General features: G+C 39.0%; 1 protein-coding gene across 4 annotated transcripts in view; it reads left to right on the top strand.

Moving 5' to 3' along the window:
• The window catches only part of LOC120798793 (calsyntenin-2-like), a 148,673-nt gene extending 122,194 nt beyond the window's left edge, over nt 1–26,479 (top strand). For all 4 annotated transcript variants that reach the window (XM_040143440.1, XM_040143438.1, XM_040143441.1 and 1 more), the window contains 9 exons: nt 10,009–10,171; nt 15,097–15,263; nt 15,668–15,816; nt 19,776–19,981; nt 20,185–20,352; nt 20,547–20,692; nt 20,997–21,117; nt 23,257–23,447; nt 23,599–26,479. In XM_040143440.1, the coding sequence (XP_039999374.1) occupies nt 10,009–10,171; nt 15,097–15,263; nt 15,668–15,816; nt 19,776–19,981; nt 20,185–20,352; nt 20,547–20,692; nt 20,997–21,117; nt 23,257–23,447; nt 23,599–23,820 (1,533 nt within the window). In that variant the 3' untranslated portion in view covers nt 23,821–26,479. The remainder of the gene's footprint in view (nt 1–10,008; nt 10,172–15,096; nt 15,264–15,667; nt 15,817–19,775; nt 19,982–20,184; nt 20,353–20,546; nt 20,693–20,996; nt 21,118–23,256; nt 23,448–23,598) is intronic.
• Nucleotides 26,480–26,998: the final 519 nt, after the last annotated feature.

The following is a 26,998-nucleotide window of genomic DNA, read 5'->3' as shown; positions in this document are numbered from 1 at the left end:
TTTGCATTTCATATATCAACGCTCAGAGTGTTATAATGCAGTTAGCAGCAGAGCAGTGTATATTAGAGTATCTTTTTAAAGGATAAAGCAAAGAGCATCTGGAATGACAGTGCAAGAAGGATGTGTCTGTTTGTAACACAGGTGCAAAAAGTTTTAAAAAATTGGGCATTTTCAAAAAATCTCCTTGAAGTTGTGCTCTTTGTTGTATGAAAGACTCACACAAATCCATAATCGATTACTGTTGGCATCATTTGTTCTCTGGCATTGCTGTGTTTATTCACTTTTCAGTGTTGATATTATTCACTATGAATCACTCTAATTTTGCAGGTCATCCTATTGCAAGGAATCAGAATGCAGCATGCTTTAGTATAAAAGAACACTGGCTGGCGAAGATGAAACACATTTTTCGCCTTTCTGTGAGAGCAAAAAAGAAAAAGACAGAGCAACAGAGAAGATATTTAGCATAGCATCTAGCGCATACATTTTCACTTTGTGTGTTTATTTCGATTCTGGCTTCTATTTTTCAAATGACCTCATTTGAGAGCTCAGCTGTACTTTATCTCCTTTAGGCACTTCCTGTGTTACTCCCATGTAGAGATACTACATCTCACCAAATGTAAATGTCTTTGCAGTGTGTGTGTGCTGAGACAGGGTACTTAATGCCACTGTCTGCTACTTATAGACCACTCAGCAGATGTGCTGAGTGCCCTAAATGCACCACAGAAGCATTCAGTCAGCATACTAATGTATTGACACCTTGTTTCTTCCATCGCTCTATTTTCTATTTTCTCTCACTCCATCTATCTCTCCATCTCTCTGTCTCGATGTGAGTCTAGTATCCTCCCTCTGTAACTCCTGCCTTTACTTTAGGCAAAAAAAAAATCTTTTTTGTTTTGACCCTAATGTACAATTTCAATTCACTGATATTATATTGCTTCATGAACCGACAGATAGACAGACATCAAAAATCCTGCAGCAAAACATAATTTCATAAAACATTATTCTTTTTACACTGGCAAAACTGCCAGTATATGTTGAGGCAGTTTTTAGATAAGTATATTTTTATTTTAATCTAGTACAAAACCTGACATTATTTTGTGGAGTTGTGAGTATTAAATAAGAAAGAAATAAGCTGCTTTTGTATAACAAGATGTGTTATACAGTAGTGCAGCTTTTGTTGAGCATGTAAGCAAAGGTCATTTCCTTTCTTTATTTCTTCTACTGTTTTTTTTATTTTATTTTATATTTCTCTTAATTTCACAATCCTTGTCATTCCCTAACACCACACTGACAAATAATAGGTTGGCATCAATAATGCAGTCCCACAACAGTGGCCGAGGAGAGGCGAGCAGAGGAGGGGCGAGAAATGTGAATAGGAACAAAGGAGATGGAGAGAGAAAGAACAGAGAGGTGGAAGTTAGGAGGGAGTGGTGAGGTGGAGGTGGGGATAGAAGGAAGGACAGAAAGTAGCTCAGAGAAAGGAGCATGGAACAAGACAGATGAGAAAAAGAGGATGGAGGGAAGTGGTGCCTAAAGGCGAGCTTCAGATTCACTGAAATTAATCTTGCAAATGGTAAATTCACAGAAAGTAAGCAATCAATAGTTTTGGAGAGAACAGCAGCAAAAAAATATTGTTAACATACAAGACAAATCATGCGCCAATAATTACCAATCATTATATCCTTCACATCAGCAAAAGCCTGATATGGGCATACCCGACAGGCACATTTTGTCACATTAAACAGACCTGAACTCCGTTATATTTGGTTTGTATCCATTTAAATAAGTCTCCTTCCATCCTCAACCTCTCCAATGCATCAACTTGACCCTTGAAAGGGCTACTCAGCAGCCAGCAGAATGTCCTCATTCTTCTGTTATGTCAGCAGATTCAGAATGCCCCAATGCTGGATTTGCTTCCTCCAAAGCAAGATTCACATTACACCAATCTGGTTTATTACGTGATTCATATAACCTCTGTTTGGCACAATAATTAAAGATCTGGGACTCTGCTCTTCTTGTTAGTAGTTGGTCTAATACTGAGCAGGAAGCATCTAATTGTTTTGCCAGAGATCCTTTGGGTGACAACTTAAATTCAGCCCTCAGACTGTATAGAATTTTCTAAGTCCAAGCAGCTCTTCAGATCTTCCTTCTTTCATGCCCATGTCGAAGATGTAATGGCCTCTTGTAAATATTCCTTGACAGATTTTCACACGATAGACGGGCTTACATCTGCTGTTTTACTCTCAGTAATCAAACAATGCTATTGCATGGTAATATAGTCAACTAAGGGAATCTGGCTCAGTAAGCTAGTGTTTAGTCACTAGTGTTTGCACGCTGAATCTCTATAAGGAAGGGAGATAGTTACAGTAATAGCAGAATGATCAGAAAGTGTCTGGAGACCAGTTGTATAGTCCCCGATTCTACCTAACACAGTTCAGAAAACAAGGAGGAAATGTGTCTTTAAGAATACCTGGAGGAGGAGAATGAATATTTTTCTCTCTGAGGCATACAGCAAATATTTGAGATATCCAGATCACTAAAAAAAATAGACAAGTTTGGAACGCTGAGTGGAGCTGGGAAGTGACGTGTCAATATCAGGGTTAGAAACACAAAGTCAACTCACAGAATTATGTAGGAAGAGAGCAATGTAGCAAGAAAATTGTGCTTTATATATAATATCAGTGTAAATACCTTGGAGATTGCCCTGTCAGATGTATGTACAGTACCGTAGCATTCCTCCTTCTGTGTTCTTGTTTGATCCAAGTTCAGAGGAAGAAATAGTGTGAATAATTCCCTTCTATTTTAGAAATTGTGGGATGAGTGAAGCACCTCCCTGGCGGTCCCTTTCCTAATTTAAAAACCCTGTACGCTCACACAGGTGTTTTTAATTATCCCTACTGATTAGACTTCTGCTGGTTGATGGGGATTGGAGTTGTGCTGGGAATCACGTGATGTCACCAAACAATGTGTACTAAAAAGAGTAGGCCTTTTTCACAGAAGACATTTTGACAAAGTCAGTCACGGTAGGAAAAAGCAGAGGTGTAAATAATAAAAATAATGATGGCTGAATAATGTTTAGCTGCTTCAGTTTCAGGGTCCTGGTGTTATGCACGCTAGTTCACTGTCATGGCTTTAAGATGGGCAGACCATGTGCATATTTACTAATCTCTTTTTTTTTTTAACTCACACTATCTTTTAATTGGTCGTTCTGCACCTGTGCTGTACGGATTGATCAATCGGTCAAGATGTGGCTGCTTGCACTGACAATAAGCATGGTTTTGGCCATTAACAATTCCAATAAATTTTATTCAAGCATCTATCATTCCTTCTGCAGCAATTCTACTATGAATGGAAAGTAACACTTTATAACGGATCTTTTGTCAAATTTCTGACATGCCAGAAACCCAACTGATTGCCTGAGAGCAAGGTCATCTGTCATTCAGGCAATTAATCTGGGATTATAACCCCTCTTAAACTGAACATCAAAAAACAACCAATTGGGCAGAAATTCAACCTGATTCTAAAATTAGTCAGGTTCGACCAGGTCAGGGCTAAAATCCATATAGTGACTCCCCAGGTTTAGTGGGAGGCTTGAATAGAACAGAGCTATCCTTAATGTTAGTAGTAATACCTGCGCTGTGAAAATGGCCTAAAAGGTTTGAAGGTTGGATAAAACTAAGAGGCCGGAGAAGGAGAGGTCGGTCAAGCACAGTCTGTACCTGCACATATAGTCCCGAGAAGAGGTCTGATCAAGCTAAAAAATTGAAAGCACATGTGTGGGCATGTCACTGGTGTTAATATACTAATTAATATCAAAAAGGCCCCTGTCAGTCTTAAAATGACCTTGCTTGGTCTCAAGATCCAAAATGTTTAAGTGCCAGGATTCAAAAAACTTCAAAAAAGTTTTTAATGAAATGCTGAAATAAGGCATTTCATTAATCCTTTTGGCACAGTGTAAAAAGCAGCTGTTCATTCTGTCACGATTAGATTGTAGTCAGCTGAATTTCTGCTCCATTAGGACACAAATCTTTGGCATTCTGAGCGATAGAAGTAAGTAAGAAAGATGAAAAGTTTTCATCTGAGTAAATACTGTTGCCATTTTTCCATATTTTGGCTTCCTTAGAGATTCTCTTAAATTAATGTTTCCCTCGGTTATTCAGCAAAAGAGGTTTAACCCATCAAAAAGGTAGAAATAGTCTATCAAAAAAAATATCAGTGACTCTATCATGTGACCCCATCTGGAAAGTACTTTTCAAAATATTCTGTTTTTGGTGTTGGAAAACAGCAATTTAGTTTGAAAAGAAGTCCAAAATTGAGGGGGAAAAAAAAACATATTTTAAAATGTACGTACTTTAGCAGGGACATGGTCTTAGTTTCTCTCTACCTCTGCCTCTGTTCCTGTTTCTCTCTGTCTCTCTCTCTGTTGCGGGACCGCTCTGGCCTGCACCCTGCTCTGGGACCAGCTCATGACAGTGTTTCAAAATTCTCTGTCTTGTTGAAGTGTTGCAGAGGAGAAGTATTTTCGTGGTCCCATTGACTAACGTGCCTTCAGACAAGCAATGTGTATACAAACGTGCCTCATCAGCAAGGACAGTACTGCTGATGGTATCTACTAATGATGTGCGTGTGTGCGTGCGCGCATGTGTGTTTGCATTCTGTATGTGTGTGAATCTCAGTTTAAACAGTCAGCAACATAAACAAATTGAGCGCTGGATTGGATTCAAGGCTGTAACTTAATTACAATAGTCACATAACGTACTTTTGCCAACTGACTCCAAAAAGCAGCAATAACATTAACGTTTGTCTATAGTCGTTTAGTTCGTCTGCTCTAACTCGCTCTTTTTTTCTGCTTTTATTTAAAAGCACTGAGCTGTAATAGTCTGAAATCCACCTGTTGGAAATATTTATTTGCTGCTCAGCAGTTTGTGCTGATGGGTATTCTGTGTCCTTCACAGGAGGAATCCAGAGGGACTGACATGGAAACACAGTGACACGGTCATCTCCTCTGACCTTATCATTACAACAGCCATGACACTTCACACACAGAGACTCCTCTCCTCTCTCCTCCATCCTGACTTCCCATTTCTTTTACCTCACCTCCCTCTCTCTGGTTTACATATAGCAATAATAAAAGGGAAAAGAAGAATAAAAAGTCGAAAAAGACCATCTTGTGAGGTGTTTTGAAAGAAATGATTGTAAAGAGGAGCAGTGTGAGTCACGGTGCTCAGGCTGGAAAATGTCACCGACCGTATCTTCGTTAAAGGGCTGTGTTTCAAGTCAACATGAGTCCACTGTGTTCCCTTTTTAATTATAAACCAACAAAAGACACAGCATTTGGACTGACAACACAAATTATTCATGGGCCAAATGAGAATTACTTTAAAATGAATGAATAGTAAAAAATGGACGTGAATAATCTGCAGGGAAATGTCTGAGAAAAGACAGAAGAAGATCCCTGTCCACTGGAAAACTTTGAATGCACCACATGATGCTTGACAACCTGTCAAAGTGGACAAACATACACCCACATTAATATTAAGCACCATCTGGCTGCTAGTTAGTGCTCAATACTCACCCTGGTCAATGGCAAAGCTATACATTAACAAAAGAACACAGAACATACAGCCGGTAGTGCTGTACAGACTACTGTTTATGTTTCAACAACGGATGTTTTATGTAAACGAAGTCCAATTCAGATTTGATCATTAGTCCAGGGTAATTAAATGTAGGTCGTACTTGTTTCTGCTCCTGCAGCTAAAACTCGGACCTTGTTACCTCTGTCAATCCAACGCGATTAATCAGAAATTACTTGGCAACTATTTTAATAATCAAGCTTCTCAAATATGTGGATTTGACAGTTTTATATAACAGTAAACTGAATAAGTTTTGGTTTTGACCTGCTGGTTGGACAAAAGAAGACATGAAGACGTCACCTTGGACTCTGGGATGGACATTTTTCACTATTTTTTGACATTTCATAGATTATTGGGGAAAACAATTGGCGAAAGAGTCAATTATATATAAAAATAATCATTAGTTGCACCCCTAAACCACAGAGATGATTTTGAGAGTGCACACATCAAATAATAAAAACAAAAAGTAAGAAAACAAAATATCATGGTGAGGATAAACCAAAAACTCTCAACCTGTACACCAATAACGCAGTTCCACAGGCTCTGCAGGCACCCTCTGTGAGCATCAGTTTCATCTCCAAAAACAGGCCAAAAAGCTAAACAAATGAATATGTTGATATTAAAAATGGATCAAATGACTACTACATGAGAGGCGTCTCTGGTGGTGATGCACCTCCAGAGAATTATCAGCTGAATCTAAATAACCCTAATGACCCCTTTGTGTTTTAACATTCATACAATAAAGTCTGATTACGAGTGTGCCGAAAACCCATGGATTTTCACACATGCAGTCACCATGCATGCATTCTTAAACAAGTATATGGACATTGACATTATTTTTTCGTGCCCTCAATTTCTGCCATTCTGCCCAGCACCCACTCTATCAGTTACTACACTTAAATACAGAGAGAAAGACTGGGTGAGCACAAGATAAGAGATTACAGGAGAAACAATCAGCTTTACTGTTTGAGAAAAATAATGTAACTCAGTTTGTCGCTGTCATATCTCCATACTGCCTGAACTCTATTCTTGCCATATTTTTTAGCCATGCTAGTGGCATGGCTCTATGGATGGCAGTGTTGGTCTGTCAGTCCACCACTTTGGTCCAGAGTGAAATATTTCAACCCTTATTAAATGGATTTCGAAAAATTTAGTACATACATTCATATCAACCTCAGGATAACTTGTAATCTCTTTGGTGATCTCTTTCTTATCTAGCGCTACCCCCAGGTCAAAATTTTGATTGGTCATTTACCAGAGACCTACCAATTTAATGATATTACTTTGTATTTAGTGGCAATGACAGCATGCTAACACGCTAAACTAAGAGAATGAACATGGTAAACATTGTACTCTCTAAACAACTGTATGTTTGCATTGTCATTGTGAGCATTTTAGCATGCTAGTGTTAGCATTTACCTCCAAGTATAACCTCACAGAGCTCCTAACATAGATGTAAACTCTTGTCTTGTTTCATACATGACAGTATAAATTTTTATCTGATTTTTTTTTTTTTTTACCTCTGGCAGCATAAATGTACCCCAGAAAGATAGCAGGAAAAACGTCATGCTTATCCAAGACAGATGTAACTAACGTCAAAGTCCAGATAGCTCAAGAAGATCAAATGCTTCATGTTTGATTCTGCCCCAAAAAAGACCTAGCACTGGAAGTGTGTACTGATATTGTATTTTGACAGGGAGAGGTCAGGAACATTAGAATTATCTAACTGAAATCAGTGAATCAGCAGTGTTGTATTTTCCATTGTTATGGGGTTAGGGGAGTAGGGGCAAAGTGGAGGAATGAGATAAGATGAAGAGAATGAAAAGGGAAGAGCAAGAGAGAGATTGGCAGCTAAATTAGGAAGATGTAAAGCAATGTCTTTTTCTCTCACTGTAAATTTCATTTTATTATTTGTAATTTATTCTCAGATTTGTGTCCGCTGTTTTTCTTTCTTTCTTTTTTTTTCATTAAAAGGCCTATGCATTGTGCAGCTGTTGAACTATTATCTGGTCATACTTTTGTAAACTCCACATAATCAGTGCTTTGGGAATAGTAAGTGCAGTATAAGGGGAGACAGTCACCAACACAGTCAGTGCAGATAATTGTAGAGACACGTAACTTTGCACTCACCTCAACAGGCAGTCAGTGAGCCAGTGGCTAAATGAAAGTGGCAATTCATTCCTACTGCCAAGTCAATTACACATACAAATCCTGGATCAGAGCTGATGAAACTATATAAGAAAGCACATGCATAGAAACCATGGCAACTAGGCATATTTATCCGAGTATCTGCTGAGAGATGTGAATCTGTGGGGGTGGGGTGTCTGGGACACCCTGTGGGAATTTCTGTCTCTTCACACTCGTAAAGATTGAGACTCAACGTTCTAAATCAAACATCCCTGGAGATTCCTGGTTGCTCCACTACAGGTCTCAACCCCATTAGTTCATATCACAGCTTGAATAAACTACCTGAGTGTGTGTGTGTGTGTGTGTGTGTCTTTGCGTGTGGCTACTGAGCCTTAGAAAGAAACCTAACAAATGAAAATCCTTCTAAATGCTGTATTCTTTCCTGCTGTTTTTCTCTGTGCACCTCAAATTAGCAGATATTTTCCTCTTCACTGCGAATAAATGGTTTGCTGTTAATTCATCCAAATCCTTCACACCAGACCGATTACAGAAAAACATGTGCTATGGCCATAACAAGAGAGAGAATAACATGAGGACTTATAAACCTTTTAAGACTCCACCAGGTTGTTAAACCCTTTGAAACTGTATTTACCTACCTTGAAATAACACTTTACAAGTAAATACACGCACAGTTTAAGTGGTTTAAATCGACATATCGATATTTTTCACATTTTACTGTGATCTGGAGTGAGAAAGATGAAGATGTGTTGTTGCTTTCAGGAACCTGTACAGTATTGTATGGGTCGTTCATCCTAAAAATAGGTGAAAGCAGCATTTATATTTAGCATTTTTACAGCATATAACATCTAAAACTTAATATGACGTGAAGGTGTGCATTCTACATCCTGGGCAGGTCAGTTGTCAAAGGGGGAAATATTCTGTCGGCATACAGTGGCTAGCTGATGAAGAACACAGAGCATTTAGGTGCTAAAGGTGCAAAAATTTAATGTTGTCCCTTAAATGCTGGATATGAAGCAATTATTCACTGACAAGTGTGCCATATCGACTTAAAAGGTGATGATATGTCAGTGTTTTATTCACTACTTTTTTCGGTGCCCCCAAGTCGCCAAAAAAATCAGTTATTGAAGGTTTAAAACTTGCATGATCATTAATACTTGCAAGTTGGCAACATGAGAATCTTTCCCATCATGTTTTTACTCACCTTCAAACCTGCATTTCAGCAGCCGATGGAATATATGGAATTGAATTCAAAACTCATGTTATTGCTCAACTGTGCTTCACTGTATCCAGTGGTTTGAGAGCAAAAGCTTTGTAGAGCTGAAACAAGAATCCAATTAATTGACTGATCGGTCGGCGGAAAATTAATCGTCAGCTAATTTGATAATTGTGTAATCATTTTACTCATTTTTAAGCTAAAATGTAAAACAATTCACTGGTTCCAGATGATCAAATTTTAGAAATGTCTGTTATTTGTTTTTTATATTTGTGGGGTCTGAAAGCAGCTTTATGGGGACCAAAATGCCGGACCCCACAAGTTTAAATGGCTTTTTGAGGGTTAGGACTTCAGTTTCAGTTTAGAATTAGGTTTAGGTTAGGGTTAGGGTTGGGGTTGGGGTTTCTCATTCAGTTATGATGGTTAAGGTTAGGGGAAGGGGCTAGGGAATGCATTATGTCAATGACCGGTCCCCACAGATATAGAAAAACAAGGATGTGTGGGTGTGTTTTTGGTGGGCAAAGAGGCAGGGGAAAGATCGAGAACAGCATGGGTCCTTAGAAGTTCTCCAAATTATCAAAGAATGTTCTTGATGGTTGATAAAAATTGGGTGGCGCATGGGTCCTCTGCAGCCGTGTTTGTCACTCTTTGTGTGCCTTTTAATGAACAGCTCATTAGATGGCATCTGTCTGATGACAGCGAGCAAATGATCCAGGAATATGGGGAGGAATTTGTTGCATCTATTTCATTGAAGGAAGGAAGGTGAGGACCATTCAAAGAAGCGCCTTTGGTTTCAGCTGCATGATTAGAGCAAATATCATCATCTTCAGTATGAAAGAAATGCTTCTAACCTAAATGAGACCCTGAAAAACAGAATGTGGTTGCCAGACTAAGGCCGACCTATTCTTGTGTATGTGCAAACCGGGAATATTTTCTCATTGGAATGCATAATAAGTGGTCACATAGCAGAATGTACTGTACAGTAATATGATAACCTTTCTCTCCCCTTTGCAGATCTGCGACAAGGAATGGCACTATTATGTGATCAACGTGGAATTTCCTGCAGTGACACTATTTGTGGATGGTGTGACCTATGAACCCTACCTGGTGACGGATGACTGGCCAATCCACGCTTCAAAGATTGATACGCAGCTGACTGTGGGCGCCTGCTGGCAAGGTCAGTGTATTGACCTGCGGGTCCCTCTGTGTGTGTATCTAAAAACATACGGTAGCTTTAGTATGTAGAAAGTTGTTCAAAGCATTAAAGAAGCTGAAATCAGACAGGGGTAGGACACAAGTGCTAGTAGATTGTGTTGTTGGGATTGTTTCCAGCTATACGATAATCTGACCGTTTTACATGCAGCGGCCTTTTCAGCTCAGGGTTATGGCATGTTTTTATTTGCTGCACATAAAATTAGAAAATCAGTTCCTATGGGCCTATTGAGAAACATTAACTTTATCACTTAATTTAAAAGCACTGTAGTTTTTTCTTTTATATAATTGGTTCATGACTGCATACACACACACACACACACACACACACACACACACACACAGTGGGGTCAAAAAGTCTGAGACCGCTTCACCATTCACTGGAATGGGAAAGTGGAAATGTGTTTTGTTCTTTCTCAGGTTGAGTTTTGTTTGATTAAGAAACTGTAGTTTCCATGAAATTTTTTAGAATAAAGTAAATTAGCACCACTAAAAGTGCACTGTTAAGCATTTAAAGTAAAACCTACTCAAGTGTTTTGATCAGAAACAGCAATTCTCAAAACAGGAAATATCTGGCACACAAAAACACAACTGAGAGTATGTGTAGCAATCAGTGCACTGAAATGTGTAACAGAATTTGATGTAATTTTTCCAAAGGAGGACAACTAATGGAGCTTCAAGAGGCAAAATAATCGAACCAAAATTTGAAGGTACAGTGGTCAGAAACCTGCTGTTTTTAAATATGCCAAGAAGAACAGCCAGACATGGTGATGACATGTGGTAAACACAGAAAATGCATCAACAAAGAGGTACAACAAATTTTTTTCAAATTACCTTTGAAGCCCAAACAGAGAGAGGGACAAAGCAGGAGACTCGCTGTTAAGATAAATAAAAGGATTAAGATTTATCCCCCAGGGCTGCTGGTATTTCTTCCTTTGAAATGGAGAAGCATGAGCAGAGTGGGTATCAAACAGGAAATTCTGCGTGTGAGCTCCAGCGGCAGGGAACGACAACGAGCAGTGTTCACATTGGAATGAATAAGAGTTAACCTGCTGCCATGTTTGAATAATTTCACAAAAGTGCTTTACAGGAGGGCAGAATGAAACAGAGGTGATCCGCTCTGCAGCTTGCCTAAATAAGGCTCATAACACTCGCCGGCATCATCTAAAGCTTCAATCCTGATGGTATTTTGGTTGCCATTTAAATTTCTTTTCATCTTGTGCCTGATTGCAATTTTCTTTTGTCGTCATCATTTTCTTACTTGCTTCATCCAGCCGTCTCTTTGTGCCTCTTTCCATGAATCTCTGATTGTGAGAGAAAGCCCCTAAGGAAGGATTAGCTAGAGTGCATGGAGGACAACTTTGCCAGCTATTACATCCCAATGAAGCCGCTTTAAGCTTCACTAAGCCGCAACTGATAACTTTGCAGGCCATTAGCGAGCAAGATTGCCTTTCAGAGTCTCTCATTTCTCCATCCCCTTTTCCCCACAATCAACAACATAATGATGAGACATGTGGAACGAAAGGCATTCAGACTGTACTTTCACTGGCCTGAAAGCAAAAAGAAGACGTGTTGTTGCCATACAAGGTTAACAGGAAAATGGTTTGGTTGTTTTTTGTTTTTTTGAAACACTTTACCCTAGCAGTAAACTGTTCTTGAGTTTGAATGGAAAATGTGTGTTTGCCATCTCGTTTCATTCGCAGCAGAAAGGTGGGTGTGAACTTTCAAAGCAACCCTACAGTAAACAAATACTTAACCAAAGAAGAGGAAGCGCAGAGAAGGTATCAAGAAGAGCGTGGGGTGGTTTTATGTAGGAAATGAATGCATCAATAAACATTTGCCATCAGTAAATTTTATGTCATTTGCCGCTGATGTACAAGCACAATGTGCTGCCTTTTAGCAAACAGTGACATGAGAAAAGACAGTCACATTTAATATACCAGTACAGTGCCACAAGCATAAACAGTGTTTTTTGTTTAAACTTTAGGTAATCCACTAGAACTTTCTCATTTCGACTCGTCTTGGCAGGAAAAGCACAGATGTAACTAATAATATTAGTTAAGGCACTGTGGTATGAAGGGTCCCAGTAACTCCAGTGAACCAGTCATGTATAATACAAGAGTCAAGGAACTGGAACGCTTAAAAGAAATTATTATTGTCATAGTGTCTGCCATGAGAAAGTTCAATAGGAGACAGGATCCATTTGTGGGAGCACACAAGTCCTTGGGCCATTTTTGGAAAGACTTAAACATTAAAATAAAAACTTAAAACACACTGATTCAGTAAAAATAAATAAATAAAATCCATCACTCTGGACCTCACAATTGATGATCTCTCTGAGATCATCAATTGTTGATGAACGGCTCGTTTGAAAATAACAAGTAGTTTGATTTTCTGATTGCAGTTGCAGCGCAGTCTTGATCTGGATTTTCTCGTCAAAGCTCTAAGCTGCAGAACACTGAATGTAACGTGGTTGATTGCATCTATGGATGACTGAGCGTGCGTGTGTGTGTGTGTGTGTGTGTGTGTGTGTGTGTGTGTGTGTGTGTGTGTGTGTGTGTGTGTGTGTGTGTGTGTGTGTGTGTGTGTGTGTGTGTGTGTGTGTGTGTGTGTGTGTAAATGTATTCACGAGTAAGAAAATAGTGAGGTGAAACTCCAGGGCCTTTGCCTGCAGATGGAAGGGAACCACAATGAAAAGGACAAGAGATGATGATTTCACGGCCACTAAAATTTTTTTTTCATGTTTTAATTTGCGCTCATTTTGACAGCCTCAACCCAGGGACTGAAAATGTGAAGCATTCTGCAGTATGGATGTTTGAATTCTAACTTGTTCACTACACTGTCAGTATTTCAAGGCACACTAAGTCATTAGTTATTATTTACGCACTGGTACTTTTTATGAAATTATTATTCAAATCAAAATAATAATTAAAATGGTTGTATTCTTATTTTAAAATGGCACTAGTAAATCAAAATTAGTACTGACTATTTACTCACTGATTTGCTCATACAAAGAAATTATTTACAGAAGATAGTTGTTAATGTTCCTGATCTGCGGCACAATATGTGACAGGTATATTCTTCAGCTTCTCCTGTCCTTTTATTCTTGTTTTTTTTTGGTAGATTCAATGCATGAAATTATAAAAACACATAAGCACGTCTAGACACAGGGATATCAAAAATATCAGTTCGCACTTAGTCACTGAATGGCTGAATCACAGAGACCTTGTCTTGGTGAAAACCTTTCAACAATGCATTTATCATAGAGATGAAGGAGAGTAAATGGCAGAATAATGACAAATGTTTCTACATTTGCAGAGAGAAAGGGAGATGATGGGCATGCATTGCAGTGTGTCCCCACTTACACCCATCATCATCTCAAAAACACGGTCCTTACCATGTCTGCTGCTAATGCATGGCCAAAAATAATACAGGATAAGAATAACAATCGACAATTTTTCTTCGCAGTTTATGATTGTGCCACATAGAAGTACACAATGTCACATTGGACACAGAGGGAATGATTCATCTATAAGATATATACACGATTCTAATAAACACACTTCAAATCTTTTTTATTTTTGAGAGGGAGGATCTAAGAACAGCATGTCTGTATCTTTTTATGATACATAATTTAGGTCTCCTGCTGCATAGCTTGGTGAAGGCAGTTGTTCAGTGTCTCTGTGACAGGATCTTCTCTCTCTGCTCTACGTGTATACATCTTTGTATGATTCACATTGACAGAGCTGAGAGAGTAGATGCCTCTAGCCCCGTGGTGGCAGACTGGTACCTGATGTTCAGAGTAACATCTGCCATTACTGTGTACTCTTCCCCCGAGCCTCGCTGTACAGAATAGTTCTATACCAGAGTAAATTATTTGAAGTCTCGCTTAAGTCAATAAAGGAGACTAGAGTAAATACGTTTAATAAAATTGCCAAACACTCTTCTGTGTTTGCATAAAATAAACATGTTTTAATTTAAAAGGGAGAGATATGTCCATTTTTTATGAACCAATATTCTTTTAAAAAATTTCAATATGAAATACATTTAAGTTGTATATGTGCAAATAAAGTCCATCTGAAGAACTTGTACATCTGTATTTTCAAAAACCAGGCTATTTTTCAGGAGCTCACATAACACTACTGTGAGATATTTGTATCTGCCATTGAATATAATATAGAATATAAATATAGGCTGAGCTACATTCAATTCTGCTGTTATTTGCATTTCTTTAAGGAGACTTCACCTGAATGCCACTCTTCTCTAGAATGTGTTAAAATGTATAATCCATAGCTGACCTACATTGGAAAGAGTCAGATTGGAAGTCATTTGTGTTAAGTGGAACTAGACCTTTATTGCAACCATTCATCAGAAGTGGTGAGATTGCACGATGGGGCAGAGCTGACCTGTCCTGCTCTGTATGAAAAAAGTAGACTCTCAAGAAGATGTCATGCCTTGACTGAATTTGTGATGGAGCCGAAACCACAGACTGCAGTGCTGTGAATGCTCACGCACATTTAGAGACTGTGCCGATGTGTTGGCTTACACCAGAGGTTCAATTTAATTTGTATAAAAAGATGTATTTCCCACTTGCGGTGGCAGTTGCAGAGCATTTTGGGTCAAGTACACATTACATCCGTCAAACTCATGTATCAAACCATGACAAGGAGAGCTTTTTCTGAAGCAGATGTACTGATGTTATTTTCAGCAAACTGTATGTGCTTTTCCCTTGGAAACATACATAATACATGTTGTCTCTTTTAACTAATCTGTTTCTATGCAATTCTCCTTTTTCGCCCCACTCTTCTCTTCTCTTCTCTTCTCTTCTCTTCTCTTCTCTTCTCTTCTCTTCTCTTCCCTTCTCTTCTTGCCTTCCCTCTTACACATTAGGTGGTGAGGTAGCGACCCCAAGGTTCACCCAGTATTTCCACGGCAGCCTGTCAGGTCTGACAATCCGACCAGGCCGCATTGAAACCCAGAAGGTTATCTCCTGTTTGCAGGCCTGCAAAGAAGGCCTTGATATTAACTCCCTTGAAAGCCTAGCTAAGGACATCAAGGTGTGTGGAAAAAATGGAGACTGGGTCGCCAATACACATACACGCACAGACTCCACACTTTCAGCTGTAGGCTGGCGGTATTGTAACTGCTAACCACCTTAGTGGTAAAGCAGAGGAAGAAGTAAGACAGAATATTCTCTTCAGGATTCATGTGTCACTTTTAAGCAGTAAAGGCTGATGGTTTTTCTGTAAAAGTATCGTTTGCTGCGATGCCATTCTGTAACAAACTTCCTTTGAGTCCAGTAAGACAAAACTGACACAGTAAGACACAGTTTGATGTGCATTTGTTTTTCCTCATCAAGCCAAGACACAAAATATGTCATTGAGTTACAACATAAACACTTTGTTTGAATCTGGAACTCTTGGTTTCTTTGAGGACAAATAGTGTTTGTGTGTGCGTGCAGTTCCATTTTAACCCTGCCCAGTCTGTGCTGGTGGTGGAAGGAGAGGATGTGGACAGCATCAACACAGCCATGACCAAGGTCTCCTACATCAACTCTCGCCAGTTCCCCACCCCAGGCCTCCGACGGCTACACATCACAACCACAGTACAGTGAGTACACATACTGTACGTTTGGACGACACATTTTTAACTGTTATCTAGGGGACCAGATACACTTAAAATTCCACCTTTATATTCATTTGCAGCAGCTCTACTACTGCAGTTGTGAGTCATGTGATTTTTATTTTCTCTTGACACAGATTTTCTGTTTTTGTGATCAAATCAAATTCCGAGAAACTGAAGTTCACTTACAAAACAATCCAGTCACTTAGGTGAAAAAGTCATCAGAGGAAGCACCTACTTTTATGTTGGACTTGTTCCTATTGATATTATTGTATTCGCCAACTGATTACCACTAGTAGTACTACAATTTGTATGCAAATTGATGAAAGTCCAACATATGTATTTACAACAACTGTAAGCCACTAAACAAGCAGAATATAATATAAATATGTTTAGCTCTATCAAATTGCTTGTTTCTGTGTGTGTGTTTGGTCATTAGCTTGAGGCTTGATTTGTATATTTACCTTGACTCAGTGCAACTTGTGTTAGTTTGGTTTTTCATTACACAGCTGTACAGTGGTTAGGTAAATAAGATACTTTTGTGTCTGCTTCAGCAAACATTATCCAGTTCATCCAGCATTCAGTGGGCCGTTGGGAGGTACAGGGACCTGTTTGAGGTGGAGAAGGGCTGTACCTTTAACGTTTCTTCGAGGTCCATGTTGTTTAATTTCTTCCCCTTTAGTCTTTTTAACAGTTGCAGAGCACTGCTGTCAATGTAATAGGTACTTTGCAGATTAAGATGTAAACTCTTTATGACGCACATGGCACTTGGCACAGGACTAACGAAACACCTTTTGCAAGTATTAAAGTCTGAGGGAGCTATCTAGTTGAGCTGTCGCCTAAATTGTCATGAAATCTACACTTTGCTCCACAAAAACATATCTTGAAAATGACTGGATTTCCTTGATCAATTGAATCCGAATCTTTTTGTTGCCCCGCTGACATTTTCTCTAATGCCACCATCAAGACAAAATTTCCATTTACACGCAGGAAATATGAAAATCTAATGGAAATGCGATACTGAATTAACTAACCAAATAATATGCTTTTGCTGGTATAACTGGATTTTTTCTTTATCCTCTTGATGATGCTATAACCAATCATGTGCACTGTATATTATAAAACAATGTAATACCCACAGTACCCTTAACATCGGAGTTAGAGAGAAATTAAATACTAAGTTTAGTCTCTCTGAGCCGTTATATTTGAAAGCTGTTGTATCATCTTATTCTTTTGATGATTGGACATTGTGGGTTCACCAGTAGCTCACCCGGTTAAGTCCATGCCATGTGTCAAGGCTGAGTCCTCTCCACAGTCGGTTCAAATGCAGCCCAGGCCCTTTGCTGCAAGTCGTCGCCCTCCTCTCTTTCCTGTCTGTTTCCACTGTTGCTATTAGTAAAGACAAAAACAAATGCCCAGAGATGATAACGTACAAAAATGATTGGACATATACTAACTAATTAATTTCTTAGCTGCTTTTGTAAATGGCTCGTTATAAAAAAACAAGTAGTTGGATTTTCTGATTGCAGTTGCAGTGCAGTCTTGATCTGGATTTTCTTGTCAAAGCTCTAAGCTGCAGAACACTGAATGTAACGTGGTTGATTGCATCTATGCATGACTGAGTGTGTGTGTGTGTGCGCACGCGCCTCTGTTTGCTTCTCCTCACACTCAGAGCATTTGTTTGCCCGTACGCAAGTTTGTGTGTGTTAAGTTGTTTGCCACTTGTGCGAATGTGAGTGTTTGTTCACATGTCTCTTAGCGTAGAATTTGTCTGCTCCCGTCTGCACACCCATCCAGCACCTGTTAATTTTGTTGAACTGCAAATGCAGGCAGGTCAAATCAGCTTAGATGTGTGCTCATCGATAAAGTGAAACAAGCTTGAGGAGCAGTGTAGAGGCTGGTTAACTCTGAACAACACTTCACAGCTCCCCTTGAGATATAGACAAGTGGATCCGCCTTTACACTTAGCAGATATGTTAAATATGCAGCCTGTGACTGAGGAAAAAACGAAAATATGTAGTCCCATTACACGCTATTGATATTTTCTAAAGTTTTTGTTTGATGTGTTGTGTTGTGTTAAAGTTGTATTTCTTGTCTCTGTGTTACACATCCTGACCAGTTGCAAGTGTAATTCAGTGACTGTTACAACTGCAGTATTCACAGGGTCAGTGGATTTAGCATTTCAAACGAGCCTGGGTTAATCCAAGACCTTAAAGGCTAACATGCCCCTTTGTGTGTTATGCTTATTTTCAAATTGATTATTTTTTTCTCTTTTGTGTGAAAGCAGAGGTCAGGGCTAATTGCACTTTTAAGTGAAGCGTCACTTAATTTCAACATTTTATTTTTCAGATTTAACAGACTAACTTTTTTGCTTTCTGTGATTGTTAATACTGGTCCCCTGTGGTAGAGATGCTTCAGTTTAAATTGAAATGGGAATACCAAAGCAAATACCAAATAATTTCAGGGTCCATTAAGTAACAATCTCTTCATCAAGTACAGTGAACATTTTTTGTCCAGAACTAAAGACAAGATGATCACTTTTGGCCTGCACATAAAAAATGATAATGTTGAATTGAATAGGATGATTTTCTAGTGGTTGGGGCACTATTTCTAGTTTGCAAATGATTCCCTGATCATAACATGGAGTTACTGTTGTTGCACTCATTTAGGAATCTCAGTTTTGTGATATTTAGCTTTGGGAAAGAATGTTGATAGATAAAACAAAACAAAACTAAATCCCTTGAAACGGCATGCATCTGTGTAGATTTTAAACTGACTTGGATCTGTTGATGAGGGGCTAAAAAGAACAATCAGGAGTGAATCATTGTTACCTCGGAAGTGTTAATGATGAGTTATCCTCACGCACTGAAAGTGAATTGGGCAAACAAAGTTATGCACCAAAGTTGCTCCTTAAAGCTGCTGAAAACTTTTTATTTTCAATCATAGTGATGGGATCCTACATTAATACTCAGTTTTCTTCCAAAGTTTGGACAGTTGTGGTTATTTCACAAGACATTTCTGTATTTTTTTTTCCTATCGCTCTTCCCATTAGTTTAAAGTGGGAAGGGCTCAGTTAGAGAAGGATGATGCCACATGCCACTGTTTCAATCAAATCTGATTAAATCATGCTCATTAAGTGTAGCCGAGTTTTTGAACTCATTAATAAATAATGAGTTGATTTCACTTTGATTGTTGCTTATATAGTCATGAATATATTAAAGGCCATGAAAACCCATTTTCTCGATCAGCTTGATAATATGAATGATGAGGTCCTACATGACAACAAAAGGTTTGGTTATATATGTGTATTTTTGTTTCTATCCCCGCTTTTCTTACTGCTTTGTAGTGGGCAGGCTCAGTTGGAAAAAGGTGATGTCAAATCTTTCCATACACCAATAAGGATTAAGTAATATTTGAATCAAAATCTAATTACAGGTGGTGTATCTTTGTTAATGTTGCCAGGCTACTGTCAATCAAATCTGATCAAACTACACCTGCACTGACATAACAGTTTAATTCAGTTTTGTGTTAAACTCCAAATGAAAAAAAAATGAAAAAAGGTGTTTTTTTTCCCAACTTTAACCTTGATTTTTTTAAATTTAGTCACGAATATTTAACCCTATAGAGAAATACTTAAGATTTGAAAATAAGTTTCCAGGGGCTTTAACACATGCTGTCTGCCCATGTTGTTACTTGATCCTATACTTTGTGGGTATAACAGAATTTCTTCATCTAGAATATAAAAAGATGTATTTCTCACAAACAAGAACTGTATTTTTTTTTTTTTTTACATTTTACGATCATTATTTGTGACAAAAAATGCCACAAATACATAAAAATGAGAACACAACACCAATACAGTAAAATCATGACAAAAGAGCATTGAAGCAGTAACACTGGTGCTGTCTCAACCTGTACCCTCTCCTCTTCTTCTGTGTGTGTGTCAGGTGTTTCGGGGAGGACACGTGCCTCTCGATCCCAGACATCAAGGCAGTCGTTATGGTGCTGCCGCCCAGTGAACCGAGAATCACAATTACAGGATCTAATCGACTCGTAAGGCCGGCCGGTGACCTGCAGGGCCCGCTAGGTGTGGCTCCCTTCAAAGAGCTTCATATCACCAGCACAGTAATGAAGGGAGACAGCTTCAGTGGATGTGAGTGGAGAGGCTGCACTGGGCTGTTAGGATGCTCTCAGGTCATACCAGCCCTGCAGTAATGTTTCAGTTAATGTTATAGTAAATGTGTTTTTTAATTTGTTAAAGTAGCAATTTTGTTCTTGGTGAAAAGTTTATGTGTAGATCATATTTAGTTTTTTTTTTTCATTTTAAATCTATTTTGCTCATTTCCACGCATACAGTCCGTAGGCCAGGTGTGATGGAAGTGATGCATAACCTGGACTACTGCGACATCCTGGTAATTGGAGACGAATTGAATCCTGAGAGAGAGAGTCTGGAGATTCATCACAGTGCTTTGTTGGGAAAACACCTGGATGCCACCAACTCCACCTCTGGAATTTCAATATATGGTAGGCAGAGCTGATAGGATACGTGGTGTGTGGCACTAACGCTATGTGGTACGGCAGACATCGTGAAATGCAAAACATTTCCACCTTAAAATTCACTCAGTGGACTCGTGTCAGAACATATCACACTTTTATTTATTACACCAACTGCAGGCTGTACACCAGTTAACATAACATTTTCCCCTGTGTCTTACAAGGTGTGGACTCCATGGCCCACTATGAGCAGGCACTGAGACAGGTGCGCTACAGGAACTGGCGACCTGCCACCCTGAGTGAGAGAAGGTTCAGACTCACCTGCTCTGAACTCAACGGACGTTACACCAGCAACGAGTTCAGTATGGAGGTCAGTTTGATGTCTTTCATCCGTCATATTTCAACTTTTTTTCTTTCTCTTCTGGTCAGGTACTGTTTAATCCTCTCCTTTGAATCTCTCATCCTTTATTTTCTTGCTTCTCTTTTTCATTTGCTTTTATTTTTTAAACTTGTTATCAATAATGATCAATCGTTCTAATGCTCATCTAATTCATTGTTCATATCACATTGTCTTTTTTATATTTTTATTTTTATTTAATCCTTTTTGTGGTGTCACAAATTACCATCCACATTCTTTACTCAGAGGATAATGGCTCTTGGTCCCGCCCCTGCAGGTCAGTGTTCTTCACCGCTCAGCGCCTGTGGAGCATGTCAATCATATGGCAGCCCAACCTCAGTACATGAGACCTGTCCATCACCCACTCATGATACATACTCTCAACTCACATGTGCCAGGTAAGCCACAAATGTCACTGAAAATGCCATAGCTGACGGCAAAAATGTCTAAAACCAGGTACCACTGTCTTTTGTGTTACTTGCTGCTTAAGAGAAAATAAACCTGTTAGAGAACATGGCAGTTCTTATTTAATCAAACCATTATTTGGAAACAAAGGTGAAATTAACAGTCCATATGTGCAAACCTGTATAAGATTTCCTTCCTCCAAGTTCAGCTTAGACCTACTGTTCTGAACATACGGTGCCTGGACTCAGATCCACGTCCATGGTGCAATGTATGATTATAACAGACACATAGATATGAAGATCAAAATTATCTACCTGACACTGAAATGGATTCACTGTGTCTTTATTAGGGGCGAACAACACGTTTCGCCTGTAGCTTCTTCAGGTTCGCTCAGCCAAATTACATGAGCTTAACAGGTGTGATAAACTTGACTAATGATCACAGTCTTCATTTTTCCATTTTTTCAAGTGTTTCAACATTTTTTCAAAGGTAACATTTTTTTTCAAAGAACATGACCAAAATATTACACAAAATAACATTTATCAAAAACATGGCATTGTTAATATTACACAGAGTTACACAGATTACACCATTTTACACAATTTTAACATAATACGAAGACTAACTAGAAAATAAAACTGACTGAATAGGAAGAGCTACATTTCTTTAGAAAGATAGACTCCCGGCCCTACAGCTGTAAGTCCTATGTATAAGGAACCTACACAAAAGTAATTGGCTTTTTTAACAAATGTATGGAAGTTAGGTGTGGAAAATGTGGACACTGTTCAACCACATCTGATACTAAGACATTTAATTGCCCTCATTCAGGAAAGAAATATGGTATAAAAGAATAATTGTCTCTCTACACATTAATTTCTTGAAATGCCCATGTAGCTTAATGTATGTAGGCCAAACAAAGCGCAATCTCAGACTGAGAGTTGTAGAGCATAAAGCTGCCATTAGAAATGAAATCATGGATTGGGCCATTGCTGACACTACAAAGAGAAAAACCATGGGTCGGCTACTTCCCTCAAATTTATCAGCATTGAAAGAGTGCAACCCAGTCCAACAGGGGGTAATTTGATTAACCAGCTCTTAAGAAGGGAGGTAATTTGGATTTATGAATGGAACACAATTAAGCTTTATGGACTTAATGAAAGACAGGATTAGAGTTCCTTTCTGTGACGTGAAAATATTAAGTTATGGCCCTTAGGGAGAGATGAGCCACTAGGTCCCCTGGCACTCAACCTTTCAATGTCAGTGATGTAGAGGGACAGCTGTAGCACTGTCCCTCGACATCACTGTATCTTTCTAAAGAAATCTAGTTCTTCTTATTCAGTCAGTTTCATATGGTAAAATTGCATAGAATGGTATAATTCTTGTAACTGTGTAAAAAAATGTTTTACCTTTGAAAAAATGTTGAAACACTTTAAAAAATGGAAAAATGAAGACTGTGATCATTAGTCACGTGACCCATATCTATTTATCACACCTGTTAAGCTCATTTTGCTGAGCGAACCTGAAGAAGCTACAGGCGAAACGTGTTGTTCGCTCCTAATAAAGTCTCAGTGAAGTCATTTTCCAGTGTCCTGTGGCTATTTTTGATATATTTAAGATATCCCTGCGACCAACGAGCACCTGATCGCTAATACTGGCTATGCATGGGGAGTTCTGTTCCAAGACGTAGAGATTCATTTGCCTTCATTTTCTGTTTATAATAAGCAGTTTAGACCAGATGATTCAACTGCAGATTTATATGCCACCTGTCTGATAATAGATTGCTCATGAACTTTGTTCTAATGGACTAGCTGTTGCACCCCCAGATCTTAGCAATGAAATCTGAGAGGATAATTGTATCATTACTGAATAGAAAGATGACCAAAACAACAAAAGTAGGAGCAGGGCTGTAAGAAATGAAATTTTATTCAAGGCTTAAACCTTAGGGAAAAGATTGTACGTTGATAAAAATAACACACATGGGATACAACAGTCAGTGATGTGCTATAATCTATACATAGACCCAGTTGTACTGTCTGTCCATTAATATGCATGCATAATTATTTTAACCAAACAGATAATAATATAATATATTATAATTTAATATATCCTTTGCTTCTCTTCTTCTCCCCCAGGACCAGCACCTCCAGCAGCCACAGTGGTTATTGTGGTTTGTATCGCCGCCTTGGTTGTGATTGTGGTGATCGGCGTGTACAGGATCCACGCCACACATCAGGAGGGGTCAAGAGAGGACGAGGACGAGGTCAAAGACCCTGAGGTGGACTGGGACAACTCTGCTCTCACCATCACTGTTAACCCCATGGAGGTAACTCATAACTGGTTTACATTTTGGGGTGTTTTTGTCCTTTCTTGTCTTCACTATGGGCTGTGTGATGACTAGAATCTGATCACTTGAATTTGTCGCAAGAATGTAAACTGGATTTTGGATTTAAACTAAATCCCCCTTTGATTTCTAGAACATAAGAGGAGCTCAGGCGCTGGATGAAGAGGTAAAAGAAGAGAACCGGGAGGAGGAGGAAGAAGAGGAGGATGAAGAACAGGTGGGAGGAATGACAAGTGCTGAGTCAGAAAACAGTGATGAAGATGAAGAGGAGGAAGACGAAGAAGAGAGAGAAGAGGGGAAAGATAGGAAGCAGATTGGAAAGCTTGAGTGGGACAGTTCCTCCGTAACATACTGACCACACACACACACACACACACACACACACACACACACACACACACACACACACACACACACACACAAAAGCAAAATCACTGATAAAATTACCTACATTCCGTTGCTGGAAACACCTTAAATGGGCCCACGTTGTCATTTTAAATAAAACATCTCCCTCTGCTGGACAAAATCAGAACTACAGAATCAGCTGCAGTCTCACAGTGCTGGAACAGTGTTTTTATGCACATTGTAATTCACATCAAAGTCAGTGATCCAGGGAAAAATATATCAAACAAGCACAGTCTCATTATGTGTGCATAATTAACCAGAGTTCTACTGATAGAATTGAATCTCAAACTCTGAAACGATCGAGAATTAAATCTTAAATATGGTGAGACAAATATAAACACAAGGATGAAGTGAGCTTTTATCCCAACATTTGATATTTGCAATTTCATGTGTCCTCAGATTACTTTTGTATTGTTTACTTTTTAAACAGGTTGTCTGCAATTTGGTGAGTTTAACAGCGAGCTGTATCCATATATATATTGAATGATAAATGTATCCATAAACCTTTTTGATATAATTCCTTTGGACTATATAGAGGGTATAACATAGCTGTAATTTCACTCAGTGTATAACCTCTGGTCTCATCTTTAACTCAAACCAGACACTTTTGCTGTCCTTAAAATCTGTGTGATCAGTGCTGAGTTTCCCTAAACACATCACAGTGCTGTGGTTCTGTGGCCTGGACACTGAAGAGAAACATGTTCTCCCTCTCTCTCTCTTTATCTCTTACATAAACATTCCACATTTGTTCTGCTTTACGTACAATACGATGCAGAATTATTAACTGTTTAAAATCTTTCACTTTTGTTTTCCTAGTATTTAAAAGCTAAAATGATCACTTTTCTGTCTGAAGCTGATTAACAAAGTTCACTGTAGTTCAGCTACTCTTAGAAACAAAAGAATTGATGGCGTTCAGAGTCTGATTGCTGCATCTGTGTCCTCTACCATATCTGTTCATACTGTGGCCTAATATAAACCTCGCTGTTTAGGGTTAGATCACTTATCTTTCTTTTTTCAGCAGATGAAAAGGTAGAGAGATGTTACTGTATGCTATTGAAATCCTGTCTTTCCTTGTTTTTATTTCCATAATCATGGGAGCCCTCTGTGCATTTATGGGCCCGGTAAAAATACCTGTGCATAGAAACAGGGATACTCCAGTGATTTGGACTTATGAGAGACAGATTTTTAAATGGTCAAAATTAGTGCAGCAGAGGCTGAGATATCCTGACCTGACTTTGAGTGCCTAGAAAGGGTCAATCTCCGAAAATGCCTGATCCTACACTAACCATAATGCAACTCAGTTGCATTTCTTCTTAGACCTGCCAAACATCTAAATTCATCCGTTGCACAAACCCGTGGTTCTTGACTGTCTGGAGTACGACCCAGTAGGAGTGTAACAATACAAAAAACTTCCTACAGCATCAAATCTCAGTGCAGTGCAGACCTGTAGCAGAGCTGAGATGCTGTGTGCTGCTCCTTAATGTGACATGGCTCAGTACCTCTGCTAATGTGACTGTCAGGCTCAGGACAGTTTCCTGGGCAAACCCAAAACGACTGACGATGTCCTCACTGCTGTATGTTTCCAACCGGTTACTGCGGTCTCTAAAAACTCTTTCCTTTCTAATTTCTCTCTCCACAGCAGCATTAGAAAACCACAAACTATGAGCCACGTTTTCATCCTTTTGTCATTTGGTGCCGCCAATTTGCACATATCACCGATTGTTACCATGGAAATATGGCTCGCACTGCTAAGTTAGCCTGGTGGTAGGGTGGTTAACTTTTTAGGCTTAAAATAAGTCAGTCTTTATTTTTGTGAAAGTTCTAACTTGCATTTGAGTAATTTAAGAGCAAAATTAAGACTAACCACAGACCGGTCTCCACACATCCTGATTGTAACACAGGCTTTATGTTTGTCTCATGTCGAAGCAGTGATAACCCTGGTTACATCGTCTGGGTTATTTTCTCAGACTTGATGAAACCTCCTGCAGAGCCACAGATGACACTATACCACTGTTTTCACTTACTGAGTGGTACGCATCTTCATGTGTAAAAGTGCCCCTTTAAAGCGAAGACCCACAGATAAACTTTGCTAAACTTTGCTGGAGAAAAGAAGCAGAGGTGGAAACTTCAATGACACCGATTCCATCTTGTACCATCATTATAACATTTAAGTAAATCAGCTCAGACAAAATCCCAGTTTAATCTCACGAGTTTGTCTTCACTCAAATGATCTAAAAGAAACTCCATATCCCTTTGACTCTCCATTTCCGCTCAGAAAAATCGCCTGTCGCCTGTTCAGGACGGTACGGTTGACTATCACTCCCTCTGAGCGCTCTAACTGATGCGTCTCCCGTTCACCTTTCCCTGCCTCTGTTGGTCTTTAAGCACCTGTGATTGTGATGTCATCATTGTGAAAAAACTGCCTTGTTTCCCCCGTCCCCCTTTTGTCATATTGTGCTTCTGAAAGATTCAAGAGAAAAAAAGATTCTTTTACATATAAAAACAAACCCTGTAAAAATGTTCAGGACAGTTATTTTATATATCTGTTTCTTTTTCTTTTTGTAAACAAAATGGTTGGGATCTCCCTCTCTTTAGTGGTCATCCCACTGCTTTCTGTATATTGACCAATAAAGACTTGTTTTAGACTCTACATGGCTCTCCTTCTTGTTTACACCGTAGACATCTGAAATGACTGTGTGTTTACAAAAGGACTTATGAATTACATAATTAATAAGCTGTCATTGTAGTTGCTGGCGAGCTGCCTGGATTCATCACATGTTGGAGCTGGCTGACTGGGTTTTCATTTGTTTACATAATAAGCTTACATAGACAGAGGTGGGTATGATTTCCATGACATCACTGCATTTGTTCACAGTGTTTGTATGTCTGGGCCAAAAAAGCTGATATGTAATTGGTTTTCTTCTACAGCATGTGAGAAATTCCTATTTGAAGCCCCATTGTACTGTATGTCACAGCAAAAGACAAAGCAAGTAAAAGCGGATATTCATTTTTCAGAGCTTAGTGTCGATCCTAATGCATTTCACAGAGGGGCTTTTTAGGAAAACACTGCCATGTCTGCGGTGTTGTACAACTGAACACCAGTCAGTGCTGCATAATAGAATTTGGCC

Source organism: Xiphias gladius, chromosome 14 (genome assembly GCF_016859285.1).
Source record: "Xiphias gladius isolate SHS-SW01 ecotype Sanya breed wild chromosome 14, ASM1685928v1, whole genome shotgun sequence".
NCBI lineage: Eukaryota > Metazoa > Chordata > Actinopteri > Istiophoriformes > Xiphiidae > Xiphias > Xiphias gladius.
This window is presented reverse-complemented; position numbering and strand designations above follow the sequence as displayed.